At 49.7% G+C, this 11,218-nt stretch overlaps 1 protein-coding gene across 1 annotated transcript; it reads left to right on the top strand.

The window, feature by feature from the left end:
- Window positions 1-333: 333 nt before the first annotated feature.
- FOXR1 (forkhead box R1) lies at window positions 334-9,114 on the top strand. The gene is made up of 6 exons (XM_025998864.2): window positions 334-394; window positions 6,462-6,536; window positions 6,625-6,884; window positions 7,126-7,352; window positions 8,396-8,634; window positions 9,086-9,114. Exons 1-6 carry the CDS (start codon window positions 334-336, stop codon window positions 9,112-9,114), a joined length of 891 nt encoding a protein of 296 aa, XP_025854649.1.
- The last annotated feature ends 2,104 nt before the right edge of the window (window positions 9,115-11,218 follow it).

Genomic DNA, 11,218 nt, shown 5'->3' with positions numbered 1-11,218 from the left:
AGTAAACGCAGGAAGAGCTTCGTGCAAACGCCGAGCGGGAAGAGGACCTGGCGCCCTTCCCTCCGGGCCCCCAGGGCCCCCATAAAAGCGTCGAGGGTAGAGGCGCGAGGTGGCGGGAGCAGCGGGTGCAGGCCGCGGCGAGGCGAGGCGTCAAACTGGAGCCGCTCCGCACCTGCACCTGAGCGGGCCGCGCCGGCCGAGGAAGCCGCGGAGCCTCCAGCCTCCAGCCTCTGCCCGGGACCTCTGCCCTCCCCGAAGGTGGACCTCAAACTCCAGCACCGCGACCTCTGGGCCAGCCTCCATGGCCAGGTCCCGGGCTTGCTGGACTGGGACATGGGCAATGAGTCCTTCCTGGCCTTCACCACCGCGCACCTGCCCCTGGCCGAGCAGAACCGTGAGCGCGGGCCGTGGGGGAGGGGCGCCGGGGGGGCGGGGCGCTCGGACCCCCAGGACCCCTGGGACCCCGCGGGCCGGCCCGGAGCCGCCGCGGCCTTGGGGTCCCACGCCCCTGGGCGGAGTGGGCGCCCCTCCCCCGCCCCCACCCGGGGGGAGGGGAACGCAGGGCTGGAGGGGAGAGCCCACGGGGTGGCCGCGGGTCCAGCAGCCACCTGCCACCCCCGCCGCACCCCTCACTGTGTCCAGAACCTTCTAGGCCTCGCCAAGCCCCCTTTCCCAGGCGCCTACCGCCACTGGGCACGCCACACATTTTTTAGTCGTTCTGTTTCTTAAAAAAGTTAATCAGTTTTGCTGGAGGCTGAAGCCCCCTTCTTAGTACACTGGCCGATACCGAAAGGCGCTCAATATTTGCTGAAGGGTCGTGCTCTTTTTTTTTTTTTTTTTTTTTTTAAAGAACTTTTGGCGGGGGGGACCTGGAGGGCAGAGGGAGGTGATTACCTCGTGGTACATTATGGCCATCTGTTTGGGCAAGGTGCTTGGATTAACCATTGTCCTGGTTCAATGCACCACTCCCGCCTTCCATCACCTCCCACAGTCCCAGTATCTACCCTTAATTGGGTTTTGTTTTGCTTTGTTTTTAAATTCGTAAGAGACATAGGCAGAGGGAGAAGCAGGCTCCTCCGAGAGTCCCATGCGAGCTCCACCGGGAACCCTGGGATCACAACCTGAGTGGAAGGCAGATGCTCAACTGCTGAGCCACCCAGGCGTCCCCACCCTAATTGTTTTAATGTCTTTAGATAGGTGTATCTTTGAGAACTCTTTAACATTATTTTATGTTTATAGATGACCTTAATTAATGCTCCTTGTTTTGTGTGTGTGTGTGTGTTTTTTTTTTTTTTTTTTTGCCTGCTTCCATTGTTTTTTAGAGCTACTCTGGTTGCTGAATATCTGATTATTTCCCATAGCGCAGTGATATTCTGTCATCTGCATATACTATCTTTTGCATTTTAGTTCTCCTTTGGCTCTAACTCTCTGCCACTATAAGTAATGCTAAGAATTCCTATATCTTCATTGATTAAGAAATATTTATTGAGCACCTCCAATTTGCAGGTGATGTTCTAGACACTGGTGATCTATAACGAACAAAACAGACAAGTCTAAATATTTTATTTCTTTTTTATTGAGAGACACAGAGAGACAGAGGCAGAGGGAGAAGCAGGCTCCGTGCAGGAGCCTAATGCGGGACTCAATCCCTGGACCCCAGGATCATGACCTGAGCCAAAGGCAGATGTTCAACTGCTGAGCTACCCAGACGCCCCTGACTGCAGTTGTTTTTTTTTTTTTTTAAGATTTTATTTATTCATGACAGACAGAGAGAGGCAGAGACACAGGCAGAGGGAGAAGCAGGCTCCATGCAGGGAGCCCGACCTGGGACTCCATCCCAGGTCTCCAGGATCACACCCCATGCCGAAGGTGGCGCTAAACCGCTGAGCCACCGGGGCTGCCCTTTTTTTTTTTTTTTTTGGCTGCAGTTTTAAATAGGGTCATCAAGTTGGGTTCCCTTGGGAACATAATATTGGAGCAAAGTTGAGGAGGTGAGACAATGAGTCAAAAGGATATTTAGAGGAAAAGTTTCTCAGGCAGAAGAAGTAGGGTAAAACTCCTAAGGAGGGAATATACCTGGAGTGTTTGAGGCACAGGAAGGAGGCCAATGAAGCTGGGTCAAACTTAAATACAGAAGGAAGTTCAGAGGGTGTGGAGCAGAGATCCAGAAGAGCCTATGTTCCACTCTAAGAACCTTCGAGTTGATATTTTTTTTCTTTCGAGTTGATTTTGAGTAAGAGGTGACACGGTTGAAAGGTTTTGAGCAAAGAAGTGATGTGATTCATGCTTCCCAAGTGTGTGACCCATGTAAAGGGGGCAAAGGGGGCTGGTACTTGGCTTGATGCTCTGCTATCACTGTCTTGAGATTTTTAATTTTTGAGCAAGGAACCCTTCGTTTTCATTTGGCACTGGGCCCTGCAAATTATGTAACTGATGTTGCGTGATCTATATTCTAAAAAGATAGCTGTGGCTGTTGGGTGGAGGGTATATTATAAATTTGGAGATAAGAAGCCAGCAGCCTAGGCTGCTACTGTGATCCAGACAAGAGATGGTGGTAGGCTGGAGGGCCAGAGTGGTGGCAGAGATGGTAGAACCATCTGGATTCGCTGATGGATATGTAGTGTAAGAAAGTGAGACTAGAATCACTCCTCCAGGGACACCTGGGTGGCTCAGCAGCTGGGTGTCTGCCTTCATTCAGCCCAGGGCATGATCCTGGAGTTCTGGGATCGAGTCCCACACTGGGCTCCTGCTTCTCCCTCTGCCTACGACTCTGCCTCCCTGTGTGTCTCTCATGAAAAAATAAATAAAATCTTAAAAAAAAAAAATTCCTCCTCCAAAGTTTTGGCTGATTAAGTAAAAAAATGGGTGGCCTGATACTGAAACAGGAGAAGCTTCTGGTAGGACAGATTTAGGGAGGAAGATCAGGAATTCTGTTCAGGACATGCTGAGTTTGGCATACTTTTTAGATCTCCAAGTAAAAATGTTGAGTAAGCAGGTGGATATATAAGTCTGGAGTACTAGAGGGAGGTATATTTTGAGTCTTTGGTATGTGGGTAGCATTTAAGGAGTGAGAAAAACCAAGCATGAGCCCTGGGGATATTCCATTGTAAAGATACTGGAGAGAAAAGAGATAACCAGCCAAAATTAAGGAAATGACCATTGAGAACCAAAACCGAGAAATCACGGTCTCCTGGAAGGAAGGGAAGAAAGCGTGTCAAGGAAGGAGTGGTCAGATGAGAGGACTAGCCCTTGGGAGGTCAGGTGTGAGGTATAAGGACAATTGGATTTAGCACAGCAGATGTCATTGGTGACCATGATGATGGTGGTTTGCGTGGGGTGGTAGAGATGAAAGCCTGATTGGGGGCACCTGGGTGGCTCAGCAGTTGAGCATCTGCCTTTGGCTCAGGTCATGATCCCAGGGTCCTAGGATGGAGTCCCACATCGGGCTCCCTGTGGGGAGCCTGCTCCTCCCTCTACCTATGTCTCTGCCTCTCTCTCTGAGAGTCTTATGAATAAATAAATAAATTAATTAAAAAAAAAAAAAGCCTGATTGGCAAGGTTTCAAGGGTGGAAGGAGAAGTGGAGATTGAAAGAAAAGGGGATTCTTTCTAGGGGTTCTGCCTCAAAGGAAAACACAGAGACAGTGGCCTGGCACAGAAAATGGGTGCCAAAGAAGGTCTGTTCAGTAAGATGAGAATTAACATCATACTTGAATGCTGATGAGAACAATCCAACAGACACACACACACCAAAAACAGTAAATAGAGGAGTGGTTGGTTGGAACATTGTCCTTGAGAAAGCATGAGGACATCTGTGCCAGGAAGGAATCACTTAAATAGTGATTGCATCTTTTTCCCATGAATGTCTAGTTTATTCTTTGATAGGTTAATTCCTAGATACTTTATAATTTTTTAAAAGGTTTTATTTATTCATGAAAGACAGAGAGAGGGACAGAGACATAGGCAGAGGGAGAAGCAGGCTCCCTGCAGGGAGCCCAATGTGGGACTCAACCCAGGACCCCAGGATCACTCCCTGAGTGGAAGGGAGATACTCAACCACTGAGCCACCCAGGCACCCCATATACTTTATAATTTTGATGCAACTGCAACCAAATAATATAACAAGTAATAGAAATTTCATTTTCCAGTTTCTTCATGCTGCTATGGAGGAACAGTGTTGATTAGTATGTTCTTATATCCAGCAAACTTGCTAGGCCCTTATTGGTTCTTTTTTTTTTTTTAAGATTTTATTTATTCATGAGAGACAGAGAGACAGAGACAGAGACACAGAGGGAGAAGCAGGCTCCATGCAGGGAGCCCAACGTGGGACTCGATCCCAGGTCCCCAGGAGGAGCAGGCCCCGAGCCAAAGGTGGCACCAAACCGCTGAGCCACCCGGGCTGCCCGCCCTTATTGGTTCTAATAATTTGTATATTTATTTTGTGTGGCTCTATAAATAATGATAGTATTTTTTTTTCTTTCCAACTTTATATCTCTATTTTTTCCTCTTTTCAAATACTATGTTGAGCATGGTTAGCAATGTAATGGGCATCCTTCCTAATTACTGAGCTCTCCAACAGGTATATCATTATTTTCCAGATAAAAGCCTAGATTCAACTGCAATATGATGACATTCCTGGGGTCCATGGAGGGGAGGTGAAAGTGGTGCCCCTAATCCCAAGGAGCCAGCATCATGCCAAACAGATAGCTCTAATATACACTTGATATACTCTTAGCCCACCATGTAGGCATTCATCCAGTTAAGCTGAGCTCCTACACCCATGTGCCAGGCAGTGAACAAGACAGACCTGGATATAGACATTAAGCAAAGTAATTATGATAAAAATGTTTATTATGTGAGTGTTTTGGACAGGTAGTCAGAGAAGGCCTGCTTTAGAAAGATGTTTAAACAGAAACATGACAGGGGCACTTGGGTGACTCAGTCACTTGAGCATCTAACTTGTGATTTTGGCTCAGATCATGATCTCCTGGGTCAAGGGATCAAGCCCCACATCGGGTTCCAGGCTCAGCAGGGAGTCTGCTTGAGATCTTCTCTCTCCCTCTCCCCTTCCCCCCACTCGCTCTCACTCTCTCTCTCTCAAATAAATATATCTTAAAAAAAACAAAAACAGGGATCCCTGGGTGGCACAGCGGTTCGGCGCCTGCCTTCGGCCCAGGGCGCGATCCTGGAGACCCGGGATCGAATCCCACGTCGGGCTCCCGGTGCATGGAGCCTGCTTCTCCCTCTGCCTGTGTCTCTGCCTCTGTCTGTCTCTCTCTCTCTCTCTCTCTGTGACTATCATAAATAAATAAAAATTAAAAAAAAAAAAAAAAAAAACGGAAACATACTGGGTGACTAGCAGCTAACTAGGGCAGCGGGAAGAGGGAAGAGTGTTTCTGGCAAAGACAACAGCTTGTGGAAAGGCCTAGGATCTAGAGTGTTGTCTGTTGGAGATGTGGAGAGCCTGGGAGGAATGATGATGAAGAGCCAGGGCCTTCAAAACTATCTCAAGGAACTTCAGTGTGGCCCAAACATCATAGAAAGGCATCAAAAGTTTGTAAGCAGAAGAATGACGAGATTGGATTAATATTTTAGGAAGCTGCTCCAACTGCAATAGGATTGAGTTAGAGAAACAGATAAACAGACCATTTGGGTTGTGGCTGGACTTGGGGATTGACTGCATGTGGCTAGACCAGGAAGAGAAGAGTCAAGACACTTCCGTGTGTTTGGCCTGAACGACTGGTTAGGTTGTAGTGCCACTTCCTGAGACCAGGGATACAGGGGGAAGAGCTGGAAAATGGAGTTTAGTTTAAGAAATGTTGAGTTCAAAGAGCCAGTGTGTTGTTCAAGTAAAGACCTCCCATAGGGAGCTCTTTTGTTTTTTAAGGCTTTTTTTTTTTTTTTTTTTTTTTTTTGAGAAAGAAAGCACACAAGAGAGGAGAAGAGGCAGAGGGAGAGGGAGAAGCAGGCTCAGCAGGGAGCCTGACATGGGGCTCTATCCCAGGACCCTAGGATCACGACCTGAGCCAAAGGCAGGCAGACTTTATTTATTTATTTATTTATGACAGAGACACACACACACACACACACACACACAGGCAGAGGGAGAAGCAGACTCCATGTAGGGAGCAAAGGCAGACATTTAACTGACTGAGCCCCATATACACCCTCCCCTAGGCAGGTCTATTTATGGGCAAGCAGAGAAGCCTGAGTTAGAGATAAAGATTTGGAAGCTCTGAGTTGATAGATGGTGGCTGAAGTCACAGACGTTCATGAGATGGCTCAGGAGACAGTGTACGTGGAGAGAGGAGAATGAGGAGGTCAGAGAGGTCACGTGTGGTGTCCTATAGCCCTTGGGGCAGGGGACACAGCCAGATCCCAGAGACCTTTAAGGCCCAGGACCTTGGGGCCACAGTGGAAATCCTAGGACACTTGACTCATTTCTGTCTTTCTTTTTGTCAGTTGCCAGATACAGACTCCGAATAGTTGAGCCACCAAAAGTGCCTGTGGAAGAAGCACCCAGCCCTGATGATGATGGTATGTAGAGGGTAGTGGGTCCCCTGGCCTGGCTGTGCAGCCCCAGGCCAGTGAGCTCTGGTGCACAATCTCCTTTTTCTCTACACAGGCCCAGCTCTTGAGCCCAACCTGTGGATGTGGGTAAACCCCAATATCGTGTTTCCCCCTGGAAAGCTGGAGGTCCCAGGATCTCCCAAGTGGGAGGATCTGCCGAGCACGCTTCCCTCCGCTCAGCCACCCCCGAAAGAGGAAGACTTCACCAACAGCTCTGAGACCACAGCAGTGGAGTCGCTGCCTTCCTCCAGCGAGCAGTCTCCTCCTCGGAAGCGGAAGCGGAAACGGGTGGCTTCTTCCCCCAGCACCTGGGAGGTAGGGATTTCTGGGCCCGTGGGCTGGACTTGGGCTGGGCTTGGGCAGGCATAGGGATGATGCAGGAGAGAGGTCTGCTTGCTTAGGGATAACTGAGAGTTAATGGGTTCAGAAGTTAGCCGCACCCTTGGGTTGGGGAGAAGCCTGGATGGTGGCCCTAGAGCACTCCCCCTCCCTGCCACTGCACCCCCGGAGTAGAGGCTGTGGAGTTAGGACCAGTTCCTACTCTGTGCTCCTCTAGCTCACAGAAGAGGAGGAGGCTGAGGACCAGGATGACAGCTCCTCTGTGGCCCTCCCGTCCCCTTACAAAAGGGCCCCCCTCCAGAGTCGGAGGCTCCGGCAAGCCAACAGCCAGGAGGGGAGGCTCTGGTCCCGGCCCCCCCTCAATTACTTCCACCTAATTGCACTGGCATTAAGAAACAGTTCCCCCTGTGGCCTCAACGTGCAACAGATCTACAGTTTCACTCGGTATGTGCCACCGGGGGCCCTGTGAGGAGGGGAAGGGGGGGTCAGGGCCCTTGGTCAGCTACTTTCCAATCTGCCGGTGGCCCAGGACTGCTGCCTTGGTTTGCCATGTGAGTCTGAAAGGAGAAATGTGTTCCCAGGCCTTCCTTCCCAGGCACTGCTTCTGGGTTGTCCCCAAACGTGTGTCCACATATCCCGTGTACAGGAAGATATCCATGTCCACCCCGTTCACATCTAAAAAAAACTCCAACCATTTTATTTATTTATTTTTTAAAGATTGTATTTATTTCTTTGAGAGAGAAAGAGAGCAGAGGGAAAGGGAGAGGCAGACTCCTCACTATTGTGGCTTGATCCCAAGACCCCAGGATCATAACATGATGCTTAACTGAGCCACCCATTTTATACCTTAGTTCTTTAAAACATAAATTCATCTAGGTCAGAAATTCTCCCATCCTCCCTGTCAAGATTATCCAGTAGAAAGTCTGGTTTCCCCAACAGTTTCTCACAATGCTTTCCCTTTGGGCTGGACTGACACAGCTCCCTGCATACCCCCAGGGGCACCCAATCGAGAAGGGAGTCACGTTTAGCTTTTTTTATTTTTTAGATTTTATTTATTTATTTATTTGAGAGAAAGAGCACATGACCAGGGGGAGGGAAGAGGGAGAGGGAGAAACAGACTCCACACTGAGCAGGGAGCCCAACGTGGGGCTCACTCCCAGGACCCTGAGGTCACGACCTGAGCCGAAGGCAGAAGGCAGACACTTAACAGACTAAGCCACCTAGGCAACCTCATTCATTCATTCATTTATACAAATAAATAAATAAAGATTTTATTTATTTATTCATGAGACACAGAGAGAGAAGGCAGAGACACAGGCAGAGGGAGAAGCAGGCTGCATGCTGGGAGCCCGACGTGGGGCTCGATCCTGGGTCTCCAGGATCCTGTCCTGGGCCAAAGGTGGCGCTAAACCGCTGAGCCCCCCGGGGAGCCCCCCACGGGATCCCCTGGAACCGTGCCTTTCCTGACCGTTCCTCCCTGTCCACAGACAACATTTCCCCTTTTTCCGGACGGCCCCGGAAGGCTGGAAGAATACCGTCCGCCACAACCTCTGCTTCCGAGACAGCTTTGAGAAGGTGCCGGTCAGCATGCAGAGTGGGGTGAGCCCGCGGCCCCGCTCCTGCCTCTGGAAGCTGACTGAGGAGGGACACCGCCGCTTTACTGAGGAGGCCCGTGCCCTGGCCTCCACCCGCCTTCAAAGTATCCAGCAGTGCATGAGCCAACCAGGTGAGCGGCCCTGTCACCGGAGGGGCCAGGGGAGGGGACCTGACCATCCTCACCTGAGGCTGAGTGTGCAGGGAAGGAGCCTGGGGCCCACCGTGGGAGGGGGGCAGCCCGGGGCACGTCTGTAGGGAGGGAAGAGGATGGCAGTGGTGCCTGCCCCAGGTAGGACCCCACCCACACTGGCATGTACTTGAGGTCCAGGGGCCCGATGGAGAAACAACTGAGGTACACTTGACCCACAGCCCGCAGCCTAGGGAACTGGTGGCCACACTGCGAGAGAAGCACGGTATGGGTGGTGATGTGCAAAAGGGGGCTTTTTCTCTTTCTGGAGACCTGGTGCCATGGGGGCCTGGAGGGAGAAGAAGTAGATCATCCGCTGTGAGATCCAGGCTGAGGGAACAGCAGCTGCGAAGGGCAGATAGGTTCTGCTGACTTTTTTTTTTTTTTCTTACAGATGTGATGCCCTTCCTCTTTGACCTTTAATTCAAGAAGCAGGAGTCAGCTCATCCCTTATTAAAGTTACCTGCAGCAGCCTGGTGTGTGTGTGTGGTCTCTGAGGATGGGGACAGGGTGGAGGTGGAGGGCAGCTCTGAGGCTGGCAGTGAACAGCACCAGTGCTGATAGATGCTCCAGAGGCAGTCACCTGGTGTGCTGCAAAGGGAGCCTGAACTCTTTATTCCTCCAAGGAAGAAAATCCTCAACCCCCTTCAGGACCAATCCCCATTATTCTGGATGATGAGGATGGTCTTGGGAGGTGCTAGCTTGAAGAAGCCTGCCATCCACAGGAGGGGATGTAATCACCTGGGAGCAGTGGGAAGAAGCCTAAGGAACACATCACTTGGGGGGCAGTGGAAGGAGAGGCCCTCCTAGGAGGCCGAGAAGGGTGAGAGGAAAGAATTTTTTTTGGAAAAGGGGATGGTTGGGTTCGAGCCTCATTTCCCTCCATTTAACCATTTTGAACAAGGGGTGGGAAGTTGGAGCCAAGCTGCGGGCACCTCGCCTTGCTGTTCATCTCCATCATGCCCTGGGTAGAAGCCAGAGCACTGGCAGATCGAGAGTCCTTAGTGGGCAGCCACAGCTTTCCTGGTGGCAGGAGCCAGTGTCCAGGTTGCCAGCCTTTGGTCCTAAGGAAGCATGGAGAAGCCCCAGACTGAGTGAGAAAGGAATGAGGTTTAAAGCTGCATCCGGATGCCCCAGACATTCAGACCGTGCTTGAAGACAATACTGAATTTCCCACAGGCCTGCGATGACCTTTCTCATTCCCTCTCCAGCTCTCCCCTCATCCCCTAGCAGGCCCGCAGGGAAACAGCTCCACTCTCAGAACCCAGGGCTGCAGATCTCAGTGCTGGAGGCATTTTGACCTTGAAGAATTGACCCTCATAACTCGGGTCATCCACCAAGAGTTCAGCTAAGAACCTAACTTGGTATTACACCTAAGCAGAGAGTATTTGTTGCATTATTTTAAGATTTCCCAAACTTTTCAGGAATGCAGCTAATCTGCAAAATGAAGGATGATTGTGTTTTTTATTTTTTTTATTTTTTGGTCTGGAAGTTTACCAAGAAGTGTTTGCCTCTTCAGAAAGCCACTTCACTGACGGCAAAGGTGCTCTGATATCTAAGTCACCAATGGCACCTACCTGTATGAATCTGTGTTTGTGTCTGCTGCACTTGCAGGGACTCTATGCGTTTAAACATATTTAGTCATTATATCAAGGCAGCCAATATAAAGAGTCTTTTCTTTTTTTTAATTTTTATTTATTTATGATAGTCACACACAGAGAGAGAGGCAGAGACACAGGCAGAGGGAGAAGCAGGCTCCATGCACCGGGAGCCCGATGTGGGATTCGATCCCAGGTCTCCAGGATCACGCCCTGGGCCAAAGGCAGGCGCTAAACAGCTGAGCCACCCAGGAATCCCAAGAGTATTTTCAATAGTCATTTGAATTTCATCTCTTAAATATAAGCTCATCACTGTACATATGTGCAAATTTCCAACTATCTTGTATTTTCAAGTATAGTTTTATCCATTGAAATACACTTCATAAATTTCTATTTTTCGGGAACCCTGGGTGGTGCAGCGGCTTAGCGCCTGCCTTTGGCCCAGGGCGTGATCCTGGAGACCCGGGATCGAATCCCACGTCGGGCTCCCGGTGCATGGAGCCTGCTTCTCCCTCTGCCTGTGTCTCTGCCTCTCTCTCTGTGTGTGACTATCATAAATAAATAAAAAAAAAATTCTATTTTTCTGTTATATTGCAGTGTAAACATTATATCAACCTTTTTAAAAATTACATGTATTGTGGTAAGTTATTTTTTTATCAGTAAGATTCATTTCAAGATGGTAAAGACAGTCTTTTTTCAAAAAAAATATTTATGAGAGACAGAATGAGAGAGAGAGAGGCAGAGACACAGACAGAGGGAGAAGCAGGCTCCATGCAGGGAGCCCAATACGGGACTCGATCTCGGGACTCCAGGATTACGCCCTGGGCCAAAGGCAGGAGCCAAACTGCTGAGCCACCCAGGGATCCCAGACAGTCTTTTTCTTTCTTTTTTAAAAATATTTTATTTATTTATTCATGAGAGACACACAG

Source organism: Vulpes vulpes, chromosome 12, assembly GCF_048418805.1.
Source record: "Vulpes vulpes isolate BD-2025 chromosome 12, VulVul3, whole genome shotgun sequence".
NCBI classification, from domain to species: Eukaryota; Metazoa; Chordata; class Mammalia; order Carnivora; family Canidae; genus Vulpes; species Vulpes vulpes.
This window is presented reverse-complemented; position numbering and strand designations above follow the sequence as displayed.

Coding starts and splice junctions, on each gene's coding strand:
- FOXR1 (XM_025998864.2), top strand. CDS start 334: ATGGGCAATGAGTCCTTCCTGGCCTTCACCACCGCGCACCTGCCCCTG. Junction 395..6,461: donor GCCCCTGGCCGAGCAGAACC/GTGAGCGCGGGC, acceptor TCTTTTTGTCAG/TTGCCAGATACAGACTCCGA. Junction 6,537..6,624: donor ACCCAGCCCTGATGATGATG/GTATGTAGAGGG, acceptor TTCTCTACACAG/GCCCAGCTCTTGAGCCCAAC.